Source organism: Engraulis encrasicolus, chromosome 3, assembly GCF_034702125.1.
Source record: "Engraulis encrasicolus isolate BLACKSEA-1 chromosome 3, IST_EnEncr_1.0, whole genome shotgun sequence".
Lineage (NCBI taxonomy): Eukaryota > Metazoa > Chordata > Actinopteri > Clupeiformes > Engraulidae > Engraulis > Engraulis encrasicolus.
Window position 1 is genome coordinate 43,074,285 of NC_085859.1, and position 21,597 is coordinate 43,095,881.

A 21,597-nucleotide genomic window follows, 5' to 3' on the forward strand; every position below is an offset into this window, starting at 1 on the left:
CAACTGCTGTTGTAAAAAAGTCGATTCTGTGGCAACAAGAGAGATCAGATGATGACCTGTTTGCTGAATAATCAATGGAACGTTGTCATCCATGATGTTTCGGTACATTCCAAGATCACAACGCAAGTTTTCATCTGACTGCAACTATGAAAGATGGATTTGGGGGGCATGAGTAATCATTTTCAAAAACCAAACACCACAGGCCTGACCTTAACCCTACTGAAGAGACTACTGGGAGTTGCTGAAGAAAACGCTTTCTTTTGTTTATGACTGTTGTCATTTGGTTTTTGAAATGTAATGACACCCAATGTCTTTTAAAAATATATATTTTTATTTGTCTTTTCTGCCTTAATTTGAGAAAGGGACAGGAAATAAGTGAGGAGAGAGAGTCGGGGAAGGATGGCAAATGACCTGGGCAGGAATCAAACCCGGGTCGGCGGCGTAGTGGCCCAGTGCACTACCTAGTGCCCTACTGTTAGGCCACAATAGGGCATGACACCCAATGTCAACTTGACATAACAAAATAAATAAGTAATGACACATTAATGACAACAGCCATAAACATCAATAATGTGTTATTATAACACTGTGCTGAAATAACGGCACGTGGTTGCAAAAGACGCACTACATATCCAATGGCAACATCCGAGAGTATTTATACATTGTAGGCTATTATAACACCGTCCACGTTCCTCTTGCTTGCATTTGCAATGCTATGAATCACTGTTACAGGCCTAGTGGATAATAATAATGGCAACGGAACATTAGTGATATGTTGATGTCGGGGATGTCATTTTCCATCCCTACCCCATATCTCTCTCCCAACCATTTCCTGTCCATCTCTTCAGCTGTCCTGTCATAATAAAGGCAATAAGCCAAAATAATTACTTTTTTTTTTTAAAAGTGCCACTAATGTTCCTGAGATGTGCTATGTCCTTATGCTAGTTACATGACACTCTTCTGCAGACCCCTCCAAAAGGTGATCCTTTTTTATAGACTAGGTAATGTAGTGGTTCCCAAGCCTGTTCTGCTGGGTCCTCCTTTGGGACCCATAACTGAATGAAAACTCTGAACTGAATGAAAGCTCTAAAATGATCGTACATCATGCATCATGTTTTTGATTGTACAGAGGACAAAATTATGGTACAAATATGATCATTATTGTACATCTGGCTACACTGGCCCAGTCTCTTACCCAGAGTGGCCTTGGTGCTCTCGGTGAACTCGTTCTTGCAGAGTCGCAGCAGGAAGCTGGACTTGCCCACGGCCGCGTCCCCCGCCAGCACCACGCGGTAGGCACGCTCAGATGACGCCGGCTTGCTACGGTCCAGCTCTATCTCCGGCTGCAGAACACACACACACACACACACACAAACACACGCACGCACGCACGCACGCACACACAAACACACACCGCACCAAAGAAATGGCTATTAAAATGTGAACACGCAGACACACACAGACACACAGACACACACACACACACACACACACACACACACACACACACACACACACACACACACACACACACACACACACACACACACACACACACACACACACACACACACACACACACAAACCTACACATAAACAGTACATGCATACTGTTTCCTTCACTGGGAAGATCACAGAGTCCTCTATTCTCACCTCTGAGATCATAATGGCAGACACAGATGCACAAGTGCACACACACACAGACACACACAGACACACACAAACACACACAGACAAACACATACACACACGCACGCACGCACACACACACACACACACACACACACAGACACACACAAACACACACAGACAAACACATACACACACGCACGCACGCACACACACACACACACGCACATCCCTCGGGTCTGACCTCTGTGAAGATGGCGGAGAGACACCTCCTGTTGGTCTCTCTCTTCTTCTTCTCTATCTTGTGAGATCTCCACTCCAGTACCGACTCACTGTCCGACTCCAACGGTATCTCATCATGCACATCCACCGTCTGGGGAGACAACAAACAAATAAACACCCACCCGGGCCGGCATTACATTACATTGCCTTACACTTAGTCAACGCTTTTGATCAAAGAGACTTACAGTTATTTACATGGTATTGGTTACATTCCCTGGAGCAATGTGGGGTTAGGTGCCTTGCTCAATGGCACTTCAGCCATGGACTGAGATAGGGATTGGGAGGCTGGGATTTGAACCGGTAACCCTCAGATCTAAAGCCCATCTCCTTAACCATTAGGCCACAGCTTCCCACTCGCCTCTCACATTACCTCTCACATCAATAACGATGCCCATGCAGCAGTGTGAGGATGCTCCTACTGGTCCTGATGCTGCTCTTGTCTGTATCGCTCCTGCTCCCAGACGTACCCATACAACCCTGTGTGTGTGTGTGTTTGTGTGTGTGTGTGTGTGTGCGTGCGCGTGTCTACCATGTAGTATCTCACCTCGGTGTCAGTGTCGAGGCTGTCCGCATGCTGCAGTGTAATAGGATGCTCATCCTGATGGTGGTCCTGATGCTGCGCCTCCTGCCTGTATCCCTCCTGCTCCGAGTCGTACGCGTACGAGCCCCTCAGCGTGGAGCGTCCGCTGTCCAGGCAGCTCTCGGCCAGGCTGTCCTGCTCGCAGCTGCGCCTGCGCAGACGCATGGGGTCGCAGAGGGCCAGGGCCAGAGCCTCGCACCCGGGCCTGTGGAGGCCGTCGGGGGTCGCTGCCAAGGATGACTGCTGCAGTGGGGAGTCGAAGCCATCGTCTGGACACAGCCCGTGGCAACACCTGCCACACATGGTTAACCCGTTATAAAACACGCCGTTATTAAATTACCAGAATGGCAATGACCGAGTCATAGTGCATTACTACAGGCCCTCTGTTGTGTTCTAGTAGAGTTATACTGTGGTAATTAACCTTTCAATGACTATTGCAGCATGCCTCTGATGGTACAGCGTGCATTATGGGGCAACAGTAAGTCAAAATGGCATGGTAAGTTTATATAATGCATTTTAAGTGCACAAAAGCAAATTCATTGTGTTAAACAAAAACATCTGAAACATAAATGAAACAACATTTTTTTCGATAACAATGACAGTAATTTGTAAGAGCACAGATGCAACAAACATTAGTGTTTCCAACCTTGTAATATTGCCATAATTATCGCATCGTAATTGTAGTCCTAAATTTCTTTTGTTGCCTTCCATGGCCTTTTTCCTTGCACAACTATTTAGTCAATGCTTATAACTTGAAAATGAATGAAGTATTAAATGCCTCTGATATGCTGTAATATTCATACGTGGCTTTAACATGACTTCATGATACTCACCGGTGTGGTGAGTAGAAGCTCTTGTGTCGGCTGGCGTGGTCACCTGGTGAGGGGGTAGCCATTTGCTGCTGATCACAGATCACAGGAGAAAACTATCATCACTCTATGGCCAAAACTCCTATTCAGTACTACTCCCTGCTTTCAATATCATTATAAAGCCCGATTCGGACGGGACTTTTATTACCTATGGACCCCCGGTAATTCGGAATAATTACAGAGAATGTCTGAGTTCTTAGTCCTGTGCGAATGTGCCATGTCTGCGATTTGTGAGGTAATAATTCCGCCGCGAATTACCTACTGTATTTCGGCGAAACTCAGACGTCCTGGGGTAATTTTACATAGGCGCGCCGTCTGAACTCCCTTGTAATGTCTGTGAATTGACTAAATAACAGACGTTTATTTATCCTGTACGAATGCGCCCCGAAAAATCATGGAGGTCCAGGGGTAATTGTGAATTACCAAATTACCAGGGGTCCATAGGTAATATTTATCCCGTGCGAATCGGGCTTAAGTTTTATATTTATGTGTAAATCGACTATAAAATGCATTCTATATTCTATAATAATAATTCCTGGTTTCAGAATTCAATCAGAGAGATCTGATTGAATTTGAGTGCATTCATTGCAATTTTTCATTTTTTTCCACTTCTCATCAGCTTTTATTGGTTGATCAGAGACCATTTCGGCCCCTCCAGGCCATCTTAAAGTAGGTAAGCAAACCTTCCAGCCTACCACACATTCCGCTTCACAAACCACAATAGATGGGAATTCCACAATAGTTAGGAATAACAAAATAACATGTAAACTTAAAAATACCTAAAACTAAATTCACGATTGTTCCATCATATGTAATCTCTTCAATATGGAAAAGAAGAGATGGTAGCTGATGCAGAAGTACTCAGAGGAGCTTGTTGCGTGAAGGGAGAGAGTAAACTAACTATCAACTGTCAGGAACAGGTTTTTCCTCTGTCACCTGTACATATAGAGTGTTTTCCAATATGCAGATGCCCATCCTCGGCCTGTGCTTTTGGCCTCACGTTTTGCTGATGCCCCTTGCCTCCGTGGAGAAAACAATACAATTTCCCCACTGTCCGCCTAGCCACCACAACTTTTGGGGGACTATTCTTCATTCATTGCAAATTAGAAAATGACATTAGAATTACGCTCTTGCAAGATATTGAAATACAATTCTGTCTTCAGTGACGTCATCTTGAGGCTACAAGCATGCAAGGGAGCAAGGGAGGATGGGAGTCTGCATATTAGAGAGCACCCATAGTATAATCAGAGAGAGTAGAGAGAGAGAGGTTCCATTGGCCCATTGTTTCCGGGTTCTATTATTGGGGGGGGAAATCCCCCTTTAGGCAGACCTAGGCAGACCTGAGGACTGTTCTATTCAATGCTAGGAGCATTATGACACGCCCCTTTAGGCAGACCGGAACCTGGTCATGTTAGGTGCCCATAGAAACCTATTATGTTGGCATATCTCTATATACTTAAAGAATCTCTGGTATAATTAGCAACAGATTAGCCACAGTGCTCATGATGCGTACCTGTATTTTGCTGTTCTCCTTCTGGCTGTTCTCCAGTGCAGAACGCAGCGCATCGTTGCTGTCATGCAGTTTCCTATTGGCTGACCTGACATCAGACACAAATAAACAGTATTTTATTTTCAGTTCTTTATTTATATCTGACAAAAGTGCATGATCCATATCAAAATAGGAATACAAAGTAGAAAGTGAAATAAAAGACAGACAAGGATAAAAGAAATCACGAGACTCGCGGAGTCATTTTATGGAGCAGAACCATTTTGAAACTACATAATTTTTGTATAATTTATTATCAGGTGACAAAAGGTTGGCTAATATTTAACTTAAAAATTTAATTTTATAAACATATAATAAATAAATAAATAAATAAATAAATAAATAAATAAATAAATAAATAAATAAATAAATAAATAAATGACTTGTGTTGTACTCACTGCAGCATCTCTATCTGTCTCTCCAGGTTTCCCCGTTCCTCTGAGAAACAGTGCATAAGGGCTTCATCCCTGTGAACAATAACAACAAAAGAATGAAGTGGATTTTTCTTTTTTTTCACCAAAATAAGCATGCTTTGTTTTTTTTACAGCTACCATCCCCAACATGAAGCCTCCTGATTAGGCTTTTTCTAACATTTTGGGGATAGTCAGAAGTTTAATAGATGTAGATGTATGACTTTTATTATGTTTAACTGTTACAGCAATAGCTACAGTATACCAAAACTTGGGTGGAAACATGTCAGCTAAAACACAAAACTTTAACATGTCTGAAGTAAAATAAAAACCTGTTTCAGTCAGAAGTTATCGCTGAACTATCAAATAATGTTATATCAGTCTTAATATATGTAACCGGCTCTTAAATAAGACTGTAAAAGAGATGTAACTTTACTGAACTTGACTCCCTTAGCAAATACAGTAGCTCTTGTGGGTCATGTTATGTTTCCCTTCACAGCTGAGTCATATTACGGAAGCAACCAATGTTCCTGTGTACCTATTTACAGCCAATAGATACCATCCATACTGTAGGTACTGTAGGTAGTGGCATCTCATCAAACAGACATATCTTGATGACTCTTATACAAAACTAATATTACCTTTGAGTAATTCGATCTAATTCTATTTGCCTGTTATCTCTGACTACATCTAGTGACACCCCTTAACAGGGCAAGGCCCCTGGATACCGTAAGTATGCAGACACCAGAAGTGGCAATGACCGAGTCTTAATGACTATAATCTGTGTAATGCCTTAGTAGGCCCAAGGGGCCAGGCCAACTTGGCCCCCCGAACACCAAACTAAACCAGCCTTCAAAACCACCTTTGCAATAATAATCTTTCCAAGTTTCTTCATGTACCAGCCAATATAGTGTAAAATGTCCTGGTGTAGTCCCTAGACCAATTCAAGGGCGTATGGGGGGCCAAGATAGTGTCTGGCCCAGGGGGGATAATTTCTTAATCCTACTACTACTGCCCCTGGCAGTCTTTTTGAAGACTAATACAGCGTTCCACCTGTTCCACCTGATCCACCTGACGATAGGCTACAAAAAATGAAAAGAAAGAGGTGACTGTGTTTGAGTGGAGGTGCAAAACACACACCAGAAAAAGAGGGGCTGGCAACTAGTAAAACACTTGAAAGAAGAGAGAAGTGCCTCACACTCCCGAGTTGCAGAAATTATATTTTAATGTGACAGTGTTTCGGCCTCCGTCTGCCGTCCTCAGGTCACGTATACGTCACCTGAGGAAGGCAGACGGAGGCTGAAACTTTGTCGCATTAAAAGATCATTTCTGCAACTCGTGAGTGTGCGGCACCTCTCTCTTTCAAAACGTTCTGTGTTGCCGGGAGACAGGGCAGAGGAATGCCTTGGCAGACTGAAGTCACACCAGGATATCCTGCTCTGGCCTGCTCTCCGCGTGACTGAAAAGCAAACAGGCAAACCTCCACATGCCTCCAGTGTATGTCTCTGTTTTTATGTGTGTGTGTGTGGGTGACTGAGAAAGAGAGAGAGCGAGAGAGAGAGAGAGAAAGAGAGAGAGAGAGAGAGAGAGACAGAAGGGAGAGAAAAGACAGAGAGAAAGAGAGAAGTTTCTCATTCAGCACAAATCGACACAGATAAGGTGCTGGTTTTATGTGCGGATATTTTTAAATGTGGATATTTTTTCTTTGCCTGGCTCTTGCCCGACCTGTAGTTCTGCACAGCTTCGTGAGCTCCACTACTTGGTCTGGGAGCATGTAGCAGGATTCCATTTCTACAGTCAAAAAAATAATCGCAGCATTTATTGCTTCAATATCAACAAATTCCTTCAAAAACGTTTTCTGTTGATCTTTGAAGCGTCAATATAGTATACAATATGTCATGTGACTGCCATTAATATTGAAGCAATAAGTACTTGGCATTATTTTTCGAGTCTTGAAATTGAATCCTGCTACAGTCTCCCAGACCTCTGTGTCTGTTGGAGCGCCACCAGTGGGCTCCAGAGCTACACACAGAGATCTCTGGTAGGAACCAGGCTAATGTTTTCTATCCATTTACATGCAAACACAACCTGTGGAAAAAAAAACTCCAGTTGAATAAAAACTCCATTGTGACAGGTGCGTTTTAGCACCCGAAATGGGCGATTTTTAAAACCGTGCACCATGCACTTTTATGTGTTTTCGTGTAAACGTGAGGCCATGACGTTATCAAAAATATCCATATATGTGTAAACCCAAATGGGCAATTTTGTTGCAGACAATGTCTGACACACACATATCACAGCAGCCTCTCTACTCTTTGATTGCAGAAAGAGCACCACTGTCAGAGTGAGTCTCACCTCTCAGAGTTGATGCTGTGGTCAGTCAGGTCGCTCTTGAGGGAGACCAGTTCGCTCTGCAGGAAGGCAATGTTGGTGTGGGACTCCAGCACCTCCTGTTTCAGACGCTGGTTGTCCTACAGAAAAAAACACAACACACACACACACGCACACGCACACACACACACACACACACACACAGACACGTGTGAGCGCACACACATGCGCACATACGCTCCCCACACACACAAACGCACACACATACAAACGTCACACACACACACCAATTGAGCCACCATCAGACATCGGATTGTCATGAAAGTTTAACAGAATGTACATACAGTATCTATGCCCTGTTACTTCCCATATGAGTTAACTAATCAAATTTGAAGTTCAGAATGAGCTAGAGATGATGGAGTTGGGTAGACAAACAGACATTGTCATTGCAATACCTGAGGAACCAATGCATGAACTGTTCATGATTAATGAACAGACTTTGATAGCCACACCAACCATGCAATTTATAAACAGTTCACAAGACATAGACCTAATAATAAATAAGAATGAATCATTTATTAACTGTTCATTAGACTAGAGGTACTTCAGAAATGAATTTCTAATCATTTATCAAGCTTTGAGACACAGTTGTGAAACATTTATGCTTTGGCCAGATTTATGCTATCACTATATGAAGAGTTCCATTGCAAAATGACATAAGTGCCTATATGTGAATTCTTGCCATTCAAATATTTTGAGAAATTACTTTTTAAACCCATATAAAATAAAATGTGTTTTCCAGTGCAATGCAATGCCCACTACTAATACATGAGTCCAAGTGTTTGACTCTGAGATCATCAAAAGGTGAGAAGGGACATGTCCGGGCATATGAGGCTAGGCCTATGTGGACAGAGGACAATAGATGGTCATCAATCATGACACCTAGGTACCTGGAACCTTATTTGGGCCGACAGTGGAAGAGCCCATATTGAGTTCGCTCGATGAGTTCACTATTCACATCCGGGTGCAAATACCCAGGTGCAAATAGCAATGTACTAGTCTTTGTACTAGTACAAATAGCAACAAAGACTATTTACACCCGGGTGCAAATAGCAACAAAGACTATTTACACCCGGGTGCAAATAGCAACAAAGACTTTACACCCGGATGTGAATAGCAACATTCACTATTCACATGCGGGTGCAAATAGCAATGTTCACTATTTCCACCCGGATGCAAATAGCAACAAAGATTATTTACACCCGGGTGTAAATAGCAAGAATGGCTATTTCCACCCGGGTGCAAATAGCAATGTTCACTGTTTACACCCGGGTGCAAATAGCAAAAGTTATTTTCCCAAAATGTTTCAAAATGCATATACGTCATTTTGCAAAGAAGCTCTTCATATCTACTGTTTAGGGTATCAGTTTAGGGTACCACAGTCTCTGGGGTTACTACTACCCTACCTAATGCGTCTTGGGTGTGAGTGTATTGATTTAACAAATGGTTAGGATATCAGAACCAATAACAATGTGAGTCTGCTATCTCAAACGAGCTGCAGGAACTCTTACAAATCAAAAATGTGCATCTTTACCAATGTCAGCTGGTTGTTTTTCTTCTTCAGTGCTGATGCCTCGTCTTTCAGAGTGACAGTCCTGTTCTGCTCCTCAGCCTGGGGATTCAGGAGACGTTTCGGTAACGCTTTACTTTAATATACGTAATTACTTTGAACTTTCTGGGTAACAGGAGGGTAAAAGAAAGAAATGACATGGTATTCAACTGGTAAAAAGGGGGTAATTACAAAATAAATACCATTAATTGGGTAACAACAGGGTAACAGAGAAGTTAGATGATTAGTTAGTTAGAAAAGATGCAGTGGGTTCATTGTTCTGTCAGGACCATTACAGTCAAGAAACTGCAAAAATGCAAATTCTTTATTGAATAGTTATGAATTTGGTGGTATGGCTCTGTACAGAGGAGTCCCCTGATTTCCCTGAGCACCATGGAAATGAGAGATTCAGGGGACAGCAGCAGCGTAGGGAATGCTCTCCCAATTTACGATTAGGAGATCAAACAATTCCCCCATGAACAGAGCAGGCAACATGACAAGGAGTAGCCCATGCCATGTCATACACGACAAGGTGGAGTTGGGGAGGTGGTGGGTTGCGAAGAAGCGAGCAGCCAGAGTTGGTAAAAAACAGAGAACTTTTAAAAGGCGCCAAATTTGAAACTGACCAATGAGGAGGGAGGAGAGTTGATAAGATCTAGAACAGATAATAAGCAGCGGCTCTTGACTACCATGGCCTGGCCAGAACTAACGCTAGGACACTCCATTAATTCTTGAGATATGTGTATTACAGGGTGTTGACTTTGTAATCACCCCCCTTTTACCCGCTAGATACCATGTAACTTCTCTCTGTACCCTGTTGTTACGCAGAAAGTACACAGTAATCACTGTACCGTAAAGTAAAGCGTTATCGTCGACATTTCATGTGTGGAGGACTGAATGAGATGGATGGCATTAATATCCACGTACTGTACAAAATCGCAAACATTAACTAATGTGTACTGCAATGAACAACGGAAATACTGTGGAAGGGTTAATAATCTATGAATGACTGTGTGTGTGTGTGTGTGTGTGTGTGTGTGTGTGTGTGTGTGTGTGTGTGTGTGTGTGTGTGTGTGTGTGTGTGTGTGTGTGTGTGTGTGTGTGTGTGTGTGTGTGTGTGTGTACCTGCGTGCATGTGTGTGTGTGTGTGTACCTGCGTGCGTGCGTGCGTGCGTGCGTGCGTGCGTGCGTGCGTGCGTGCGTGCGTGTGTCTGTGAACTCACCACCTGCAGTGTTCGTATTTTCTGCTGTAGCTCATACACCTGTGTATCGTACTGTTGCCTTAGTTCATTCAGTGCAGACTCCGATCTCTTCACTTCCTGTACACACACACACACACACGCACGCATGCACGAACGCATACACACAAGGAAGCACACAGACGTTAAAGAAAGACTATTAAATGTATTAAACTGCATATATTGAACAACACTTGCATTCTCACATACGTAGTGAATGTTTTATATGACATCCTTAGGGTTTCCCCCAGCACTTTATTGTCAGGGCAGTCATCTTGAAATCAAACACCTGGTACCACCTTCATTAGGTCCCCTGAAATGATAACAATTTTGTGTTGTGAGTGTAATTTCTGAGTACACTTTCAGAGGTTTTCATGTCACGTTTCATACGAAGCTGCATAACAAAGCCTTTCCAATGATGATAGTCGAGTGTTTCTGAGACCAGCCAATCCACCAACACCTTGACTAACAAAAATTCTACAGCAAACACTGATCTTGATGTAGGCTATGTGCTGTACCTACTCATGCTGAATTTGTGTGGAAGCAATCTTAAACTTCATACACACAATTACAGCCTATTTGCATGACAATATTATTCTTAAAGGGACAGTTTGGTCAATTTCAACATGCAGTTGTAATGCTCACACTACCCTGGACTTGTCAGTGCCTGAGATTTTTTTTTCTTCTTCTTCAGCCGTTTCCGAGATCCTGGTCATTGTAATGGGGGCAGCTCTTTGTTTACATTTAAAAAAAAAACATTTTTATTTATTCCCAAAAACATCCAAAAGGTTATAAAACATCAGCAGACAACTAGCAAACAGCAGTACCTTTTGGGAAAATATTTGGAGTTGGCCTATGTTTCATTTTTTAAAAATGTAAACAAACGCTGCCCCCATTAGAATTGCTCATATCTCGGAAAGGGCTGAGCCGAAAAATGTGGCCAGGAACTGACAAGTCAAGGGTAGCATGAGCAATACAACTGCATGTTGAAATTGACCAAACTGTCCCTTTAACCTGTTAAAACACGGCGTTAAAAAGTAGCTGTTACCAGAATGGCAATGTTTGAGTCATGGTGCATTACTAAAGGCCCTCTGTTATGTCATAGTAGAGTAATACTATGGTAATTAACCTTTCGATGACCATTACAGCATGCCACTGGTGGTACAGCGTGCATTATGGGAGTACGACAGCAATAAAACAAAATTGTGTTGTGACAACGCAATCTGTCTAAACAAACATCTATAGTGTGTGCATCTGTGTGTACCAAGGAGGCTGGGAAGCACCCCACCCAAAGAAGCCTCCCTCTTACTCACGAAAGTATGGTACAGCACCTCTACTGTACTCTACCTCCAATAGCCAGCCAAGTTAGATAATCTACTACTGCACAGTACATGTCTAAAGGGCTGGTCTGGGGGAGAAATAGGGCCCAGACAATTTTGACTTAAAGGGGCCCCTCATAATTAGAGGCACAGAACTGACTCTCCGGTGGGCCCCTACACCCTCGTGGGCCCCTATTTTCAGAAATGTTTTTAAAAAAATTATATATTTTTTTTACATTTGTGAAAATAGAGGCCCAGGAGGGTGCGGGGCCCACTGGGAAATGCCCGCCATGCCAGATGACTAGTCCAGCTTTGCATGTCTAATCATTGTTTGACTAGAACTCTGTTGATTCAACACAGCCAGTCAAGTCAAGATGCATTTTCCACAACATCCGTTGCTATGGAAGTTGAGTTGAGTTCTCGGGAATTCTCTTTGCATTTGGCTGCACATGGGTAACTCTCATAGTTTGCTTCCTGGTACGTCCACAGGTTTATTAGTGCTCAGACTTTCAAAACACATGGATAAGTTCTGTTCCCTCTCCTTTATTTGCTCTAACAAATACATACCGTAATGTAATATCCTCTTTACTGTATTATTTGCATTTGTGTGTAATGTTTGTGAGTAATGCCGTACAATGAGAGCTTGAGTAATTGTACATTAAGTACAGTATGGTAGTCATCAGGTTTGTAGTCAAGTCCACCCTTATAGAGCCCAAGACAAGTCCAAGACCAGAATAGTCAAGTCCGAGTCACATGTTGGTTAGTGCCCAAAAGCCTGATTTGGCAAGACCAGTGTCCGAGTCCAAGACAAGTCAGAGTCCAACTAATAGCGAGTCCAAGAAGAGTCCAAGTCAGTAGAAAAAAAGACCTGAGTCTCTTAAAACCTTGAAGCACGGCCCCTGTTAAATTAGCTGTAATCAGAATGGCAATAACCAAGTCATAATTTATTACTAAGGCCCTGTAGGCTACACTGTCATAGTGGTGTGTAGGACTGTGGCAGTAAAGCTTTTTCAGTGACTATCACAAAGTTCTACTGGTGGAACGGCATGTGTTGGCTACACTCACACTTTTTTCCTCAAAGCTCACCTGTTCGTATTAGCCCTACTGTTCAGATTACCTGCCCACGTGAACCTGCTGACCTCCAGCTATGACGAGAGGACTTTTATTGTTTTATTGTGTTTGTTTTGGTCATTGTGTCTGCTTTGTCTGTCACCTGTTGAAAAACAAGTGATAATGCTGAGGTAACAAGTGATAACGCATACCTTAATACATATTCTATTGTCAAATGTTTCTCCATTCTAAAGTGCTGCATATGACAAAACACTCCCAAAGTGACAAAATGGAACACTGAGTGCCTTGCCTTCTACACAGTCAGATCACAAACCAAGACAGAGTCAAGTGTACACTCAAACCAAAAACACTCCAGCAGGACAAAACACACACACACGCGCGCGCGCACACGCACACGCACACGCACACGCACACACACTTAGTACAAGTGGGAACACTAGTGGAGTGGGTCTGGTGGCTACGGCTACTTTTTGTGTGTGTGTGTGTGTGTGTGTGTGTGAGAAAAAGTAAACAGTTGCCGCTAAGCAAACAGGTGTGAGCACCGCACCACACCCTTACATAAGCACTAGGGGAGAGGGAGATAAGAGGCATACAGCTGGGAACAGGTACACTCCTTCACAGGGAACACTGGGAGGGATGGAGGGAGGGATGACAGGCATGGCTGGAGTGGCCATTGGGGGTACAGGGCATTGGCCTGTAACAGTTGCCTGCTAACGGCCATCCCATAATACTTCAATTTCATTCATGAATACGAAATGAAATTGTAGTATTATAGGATGGCCTGGTGAACTGTGGATGATTTTGACCTGGCCATGGTATCTGTCCTCACGCCACTAGTAGGCCTCTTCGAGATAGCCAGATTTAAATATTTTGGCTCTTGTGGTCAAAATAGCTCAGATTAGATGGCTAAAAGGTTGTTAAAGGCTTCTTTGTCCTCTCTCTCAATGCCTGCTGAACTGGTCATGGCTGAAAATGCCTGGGCCGATTTTTTTTGCCTCAGTCCAGCCATGATGACAGGTAGGCCCTGGGTCAGCTGATCTGGAGTCAGCCATAAGCCAATCACAAACACACACAGGTGTGATGATGTCATGTCTACGAGAATAGATATGACATCACACACACACTTGATTGATCACTTGGGTAAAGCTATGTGTGGCTATGTGTCGGTGTGCGTGTCGTTATCTCAGTCAGTTGAGCGTGATCTATTTTAAGGTGTTACGGGGGAAGTTTACTAACTCTCCGCTACACTCACCACCCTAATTATCGCACCCAAGTTGGTCACGGACATGGGTGGACACAGGTGCATCGAAACGTCAAGTTTAGGGTGGTGAGTTGAGCACAATGGAAAGCCAGCTGCCATTCCATTATACTCACCACCCTAAACTTCACTACCTTCTTGGTCATGGAACCACTGGCTGAGCTCAGTCCAGGCCGAGGTTTCTACCTATCCATGTGAGTGTGCGTCTGCGTAGTGTGTGTGTCCACGCGTCAGTGTGTATGTGCGCCTACGGGACTGTGTCTGTGTCTGTATCTATGCGTCTGAGTGTGTGGCTGCACAAGTGTGTGTGTACCTGTATTCGTGTGTGTGTGTGTGTGTACCTGTATTCGTGTGCTTCGTTCTGCTGCGTGTATCCGCTGGTCCATCTCCTCCTCCATCTCACTCAGCTGCATAGAGGCCTGGTCATGAGCTCTGGACAAGACAAAGGACAAAATACACTTATAAAACAAAGGAGATACGCACTCCGCGCTTCTAAATTAACAATCCGGTGCAACCAGAGCAGGACCAAAACATAGGCAAAAAGGGAAATAAATCTGGTGCCACACGGATGTCTATTTTCTGTAATTTATTTTTTAGTGCATCAGAGTCCTCACTCAAAAAAAAAAAAAAATAAAAATAAAAAAATAAATTACAGAAAATAGACATCCGTGTGGCACCAGATTTATTTCCCTTTTTGACAAAAATACACCGTTACAAGTGTGTGTGTGTGTGTGTGTGTGTGTGTGTGTGTGTGTGTGTGTGTGTGTGTGTGTGTGTGTGTGTGTGTGTGTGTGTGTGTGTGTGTGTGTGTGTGTGTGTGTGTGTGTGTGTGTGTACTCTATGTGTGCATGAATGCACAGATTTAAATGTGCGCACACTTTTGTATGCATGCATGTGCGCACATGTGTATGTGTGTGTTTCTGTGTGTACACAGTATACAGTATACACATGCTTTTGTATGCAAGCATGCATGCATAGGTGTATTTGTGCGTAACCCAAAGTATTGGGTCCCACCTGAGGGTCTCCATTACATGTGCGTGTGGTCAAAAGTGTGTGTGCACGTGTGATTCTGTCTATATATGTAGGCCTACGCATGCTTTTGTATGCATACATTTATGGGAGTGTGTGCATTTGTGTGTGTGTGTGTGTGTGTGTGTGTGTGTGTGTGTGTGTGTGTGTGTGTGTGTGTGTGTGTGTGTGTGTGTGTGTGTGTGTGTGTGTGTGTGTGTGTGTGTGTGTGTGTGTGTGTGTGTGTGTGTACCTTTTGACGGCCAGGGCCAGGTGCTCCATCTCGGTGGTCTGCAGTTTGATCTCCCTGGTGAAGTTGAGCACCACCCGCTCGTACTGAGGCACCAGCCGCGGCTCCGTCATGCTGATGTTCTGGTGGAGGATGGCCGTCTGCTCTCGCCTAGCGTCAAGACACACAGGCCGCAAATTAATTCATGTTGCTGTCTTTATTGGGTAAAGCTTTACTTGACGCTGACGTCATACGTATGAAGTAATAGTGTCATAACAGTGTTGTAAGGCAGTCATTCATGTGTCATAAACATTATGTCAATGTCATAAAAAATTGTGACATTCAGTTATGATAAAGACAGCCCTGACAATGTCAACTTTTCATGACCGTAAAACATTCACGACATTGACATTATGTTTATGATGCGTTCATGACGGTGTAATGACACTCTTTTGACACTATTATGTCAAACGTATGATGCCAGAGTCAAGTAAAGTGTAACCCTTTATTGTTTGTTTTTATCAGGTTAAAATAAACATGACACGATGAAGACCCTGTTGGGGCAAAACGTATGACCTGAATAAACCTTCAAAGCGGAGCTGCAGTGTGCAGACTTCTTTTGTCCTCGCCTTTGTCCTGCACCTGGCCTCAGAGAGGTGGGATGTGCATACTCTTACTCTTATAAACATGTCCCCTGTTACAAAATTGTTAGTACCAGAATGGCAATGACCAAGTCCTCATGTAGTACTAAAGGCCCTGTGTAATGTTGTACCGTGTAATGGTGTGTTAGTACTGTGGTAGTTAAGTCTTTTCAGGGACCATTCCAGCATTCCACTGGTGGAACAGCATGCATTTTGAGGCTACTATGCACTTATACTGTACTTGTATCAGCCATTGTGTGCACCTCAGTCTCAGTCCGGTTCCTAACCCCTTTGTGCAGAGCCTTCAGTGTTTTATTACCTTCTTGTTAACTTTTTTTAAGTCGCCATCTTGGCAAGGACTTCCTGAAGAGTTACTGTAACTCAATGGGACCACTTCCTGGTTGAAAGGTTAAATAAATAAATTATAGTATAGTACAGGTGTCACCAACGTGGTGCCCACGGGCGCCAGGTAGCCCTCCAGGAGCTTCTGATGTGCCCACCAAAGATGTTAGTAAACAGTGAAGACTACCAGATTTTAGTCACAGTTAATGCTTTTCTTAATTTAAATATGAGATTATTTATTCTTTATAACCTATAAGCAAATTATCATTCAATAATAGTGTGATTTGAGAATGATGCCAAGACATCAGTAGAGGATTTTGAACAAAAGTAGCCCTCGGGTAGCCCTCAGTAGCCCTTGGGTAGCCCTTGGTAGCCCTCAGACCCAGAAAGGTTGGGGACCCCTGCTATAGTATATAGTATAGTGTCGCCAAAATTATTCTGACCAAGTCTTACTCTGTTACTTAAGACTCCTAATAATGCCATGGCAATGTCATTATGATGTAGTTGAATGTTTTCAGAAAAGAGTGAACGGGCCCATCTGCTATACAGTCTCAGCATTAGGAGGGCAGAGAGTTCCTGTCAGGGTTCGGGTTGTATCAGAGTGCCAGCTGGGTGAAGGAGAGCACCATGCCCTTCAAGAACAGGACACAAGAGATGGCACACCATGGCACAGAGAAGGGCACAGGGCACAAGCAGGGCACTAGACTCACTGGGACCAAAAAATGGCCGGGACTATGGCACACAGAAAGGCACAGCACAGGGTACAAGCAGGGCAGGGTTAGAAAAAATGACCTGGCCTGGCCATTTTTGTGTGGCCTCCTCTAAATTGTGGGCCAGTCTCAAAGAAAATACTATAATAATATAATATAATAATAACCAAACAGCATAAGCGACTGACGACTGACAAACTTTTTTCATTCGAGGGGCCACTTCAAATTTGATATAGTCCTCCAAGGTCTACACTGAACACAAACCAGGATTTCTCCCTGCACCTTAGGCCTATATTGATATTGAACATTTACAACAGACCCCATCTTCACTAGGTCCCCTAAAAATATAACTTAATTGTATTGCTAATGTAATTTCTAAGTTTGCTTTACAAAACATGTTATATTTCAAGTAAAATTAAAATTATATCGGTGGCCGGATAAGACGCCCTTACGTGCCGAAAACGGCCCGTGGGCCATATGTTCCCCACCCATGCTCTAATGTCATATGGAGCTAGGCCCGTCAGAGGCTCAGTAAGGAGACACAGGGAATGAGAGACCACCGTGGAACAGATTTTGGATAGCTGAAGCCATGTACACATTAACTCAGACAAATAGAAATAATACACGTATCTGTAGTTAAAACGCTCTGCGTCCACAGTATCACTTTCATACCATTTTCAGAATGTTCTGCTTATCAGTGAAGCCAGCGCTTTGAGATTTGAACACATTAGCCATAATTTTCAAAAGGTATAGTTAGTTTCCGGTGTTCAAATCACCATATTACTGTCTACATAACAGGAGCCATGAATGGATTCCTTATTGTACGTTTTCATATGTATCCACCTTAGTGCGTATGAAGCCTGAGACTCAGTAGTCAAACAAGGGACAATAACGGCATGAACGTCAACTGTCAGCGACTGGTCAGAGCAGGTCCACTCATTTCAAACCAGGGCATTGAGGATCCAGATCAAAAATGAATTACGAAGTAATGTGGTCTGGTAAAACCAGGCTAGCACAGGGCACAAGTCACCACTGGGCATAAGTGACCACTGTGAAAGCCGAACAGGAAAACTCAAACTCCTGTTGTCATTGTGACACAGCACTCCACAGCACACAAGTGCACACTGCACACACACAATGAAATTGCATTATGCCTCATCCATTCAAGGGGACAGCGCCCAATAGCACCCACTGGGCATAAGTGACCACTGTGAAAGCCGAACAGGGAAACTCCAACTCCCGTTGTCATTGCGACACAGCACTCCACAGCACACAAGTGCACACTGCACACACACAGTGAAATTGCATTTATGCCTCATCCATGCAAGGGGGAAGGCCCCAATGGCGCCCGAAAGGGAGCAGTGCGGTGGGACGATACCATGCTCAGGGTACCTCAGTCATGGAGGAGGATGGGGGAGAGCTACGTAGTTAATTACTCCCCCATCAACCTGGAGGGTCCGGAGTCAAGCCGGCAACCTTTGGGCTACAAGTCTAACGCCCTAACCGCTTACCCATGACTTGGCACAGAGAGCAACTCGCTACTGGGTCGCAGGGCTCAAGTCTCCTCTGTGGCACAGAACTAGGGCATCAGAGGCTCAGTAGATAAGAGAAGACCCAACACAAAAGAGGAGACTATGGCACAATATTTAGACACCTGGCGTGGGATCCATCCCACCATCTTTCCATTACACAGGCCATAGTAAGTTGAGAATTCTTGCACACCTCCTTGGTCAGGTGCGTAGTAGGAGTGGAACCCCAAAGTCACCAACGTTAAAGTAAAGAAAGCTCCCGCACACTGTTCATTTTTGCATGGTTTAATGCAACGTTTCGGTCTACTGACCTTCTTCAAGCAATTCAAACATAACACGGGCCACAAATCCATACACTGTGTTGAGCACAAATGTATAGTAGAAGTAGGGCCTACTGTTGCAGATGTAAATACAACACTAATGACATAATATTACATATAATGAAGTATAAAGTACAATAAAACAATAGTAGTATAATATCACATGGATGCAACTAAATACTATCATAATACTAGTGTTGTAATTACATTCGTAGCACAGTACTTCTACTTTATATGCATCATCATGCCTAGTGTCATAAGTAGGCTATCAACATGTATAGCTATAGCTATTGTTTGCTTTTGAAATCACTTCTGTCCTCCAGTCTCACTTTTTAGTACAAAAATGAAAAATCAATTTAGACCCTCATGATCTGAACACTCTTCCCTTGAGCACAAGGGGAAAACCTACATCTCTCTCACACACACCATTTGTCTCAACATGACACCATGTGAGTCTGATGTAACTGCTTTAAAGAAATGCCATCATGACACACACAGGCACAGGCATAAATTGGGTGCATTGTCGATCAATGGTAATTGATGCCTCGCTGTTGATCTGCATGTCAATGGTGGCCAGTCTTGTGCCAACCCTGGGGCTCTGGGATGTTGCGCACTCACCGTCACGCAAACCCGCGCGCACACACAAACAATTGCATTTCATTTACCTGCTCACTGTTGAGAGACAACTTTGTACATTTATGTTGTTAATTGATATTTAATAAATAGGCCTACAACATAATTTACATTTTAGATTATAGTGGACAGGTCTCGACACGAATGAGGTCAACAACTGTCTCTCTCATGGGCAATCTGGGGGCCCAACATTACTTTCCTTTGAACAGAACACCTGGCATCGTTGTGAATATTGTTGGTGACAGTAACATAGTTTATTAATCAATCTTACTATCAATAGCCCTGTATTTTTTAAGGCAATTGGTCACGGTTGGTTTGGTTTGCGCAACATACTGAGAGTGGCATTGCTTTGATGTAGCCTGTCAAACGATTTGACTGTCCCACCAGGCTTTTCAGCATCTTTATAGAATGGATATGCGACTTACTTGGCAATATACTTAGCCAGGTCTCCCATTCGGGTCTGAAAGTCCTCCCAGGCGGGAGAAAAGTTGTCATCACTCTCCATGTCTTCGCCGGACAGCAAATCTGAAACCCGCCGAAATCCACACAGAAATTCTTGCAAGTTGATCGAACCGTCTCGATCGGTGTCGAGTTTGGCGAATATCGCCTCTGTCTCCGAGGACCTGACGTGGAGCTCGGAGCAGATCTGCAAAAACTCGTCTTTTTCAATGCGTCCCGAGTTGTCAACGTCATAAGCGTGAAATAGTGTTAGAAGCCTGTCGTGTTGGTCATCATGAGACTCCATTTGTATCCCGTTGCTCTCAAAAGTCATGTTTGCTCCGTTTGAAATTCCATATAACTTAGTTTACCAGCCAAACGATTTTACAGGTAGGGTAACTGCCCTGCGTCATGGCATCCGTATGTGCGGGCGCGCACTGAGGGAATGCACCTGTTGTCTGGACCGGTGAGAGGGCTGAAGTGTAGAAGTCTTGATTGGCTGGACAACCCACCTCTCCCTCAGTTCCCATTTCCCACGTCGTGGAGAATGGGAAGTGCGCTAACCGTAAGCTGGCTACCGTTCAAAGTGAGGTGGCCGAATTACCTCTAATCAGAGAGCCAACAAAAGCATGAGGGTGGTGTAGCTGGCTATTATATCACCTGGTGACTGGACAGGTGGAGTCAGAGCCTATAACATGTTAATAAATGTTTAGTCACACGGGTGGAAATTTGTGTTATTTAATCCCTGTACCTGTTCCTATCCATGTCAACTTCAACTCTACTTGAGTCAAATTTCAACTTTCATTGTGACCTATACTACTGGTAGCACCACATACCACAGGCCCTGCAGAGATAATTCAGCCAAAATATCATCAGTAATCTTTGCCAAAGGCAGAATTACTGAGAGAACCGAGGAATAGTCCATTATGATAAATCACATCATTTTCTGTTGCCCCTGGTAGGCCACCTAAATGGGATACTGTCAGAGGGTTGATACGGAAAAGGAACCTAAAACTGAAGGGAACAAAAGGCACAGAAACTCTGCCCACCTCGATAAGCATTTTGCAACCCGAGGTCTTTTTTTTTTTTTTTAGGGGGAAAGGGATCATTTTCCGGAACAGGTTTAGCAGGGCAGTACACAGATGGATGAGCAGAGTAAATGGTAAATTGCCCATATTGTGCTTGTGATATAATTTGGTCTAGGTCTAGTCTTCTGTAATGGTTGTTACTCATTCATTCATTCATTATCCCTACATGAACATTCAGAGGTGCATCTTGTCACCAGGCTTGGCAGGCAGCCACTTGCCTATAGATGATGAAGAACAGCTAAGATGTTAGACTACTGTAGTGGTGATTTGTTGTGATGTTCATTCTTTTGAATTTCCACAGGGGGCCCCAGTTCATCCAAGAATTGCCTCTGTGAACACTGGTGTACTTCACTGCCATGGCGCCCAGAGGACATGGGTGTCCTCACTCAGCAGACGCAGTTGCAATAACGGACCACTAGATGGAGCCTTTACGACAAAAACGAGCTGGTTCAAATCACAACCTTTCAGTTCTCCTTTAGTTCGAAGATTACCAGAAGCTAAAGCAAATTTTGTAACT

The 21,597-nt window shown here is 43.6% G+C and overlaps 1 protein-coding gene across 2 annotated transcripts in view; it reads right to left on the reverse strand.

Annotated features, from left to right (window-relative positions):
- The window catches only part of rasef (RAS and EF-hand domain containing), a 27,401-nt gene extending 6,987 nt beyond the window's left edge, over nucleotides 1-20,414 (reverse strand). Inside the window, exons 1-12 of one of the 2 annotated variants that reach the window (XM_063194516.1) lie at nucleotides 19,980-20,414; nucleotides 15,404-15,550; nucleotides 14,484-14,574; nucleotides 10,480-10,575; nucleotides 9,242-9,319; nucleotides 7,672-7,787; nucleotides 5,305-5,373; nucleotides 4,874-4,958; nucleotides 3,325-3,389; nucleotides 2,456-2,783; nucleotides 1,874-2,002; nucleotides 1,196-1,343 (exon numbers count right to left, since the gene is read on the reverse strand). In XM_063194516.1, coding sequence (XP_063050586.1) covers nucleotides 1,196-1,343; nucleotides 1,874-2,002; nucleotides 2,456-2,783; nucleotides 3,325-3,389; nucleotides 4,874-4,958; nucleotides 5,305-5,373; nucleotides 7,672-7,787; nucleotides 9,242-9,319; nucleotides 10,480-10,575; nucleotides 14,484-14,574; nucleotides 15,404-15,550; nucleotides 19,980-20,326 — 1,699 coding nt within the window. In that variant the 5' untranslated portion in view covers nucleotides 20,327-20,414. Of the gene's footprint in view, nucleotides 1-1,195; nucleotides 1,344-1,873; nucleotides 2,003-2,455; nucleotides 2,784-3,324; nucleotides 3,393-4,873; nucleotides 4,959-5,304; nucleotides 5,374-7,671; nucleotides 7,788-9,241; nucleotides 9,320-10,479; nucleotides 10,576-14,483; nucleotides 14,575-15,403; nucleotides 15,551-19,979 lie in introns of both variants that reach the window. The other variant, XM_063194515.1, reaches the window with a different exon arrangement.
- Between the last annotated feature and the right edge of the window lie 1,183 nt (nucleotides 20,415-21,597).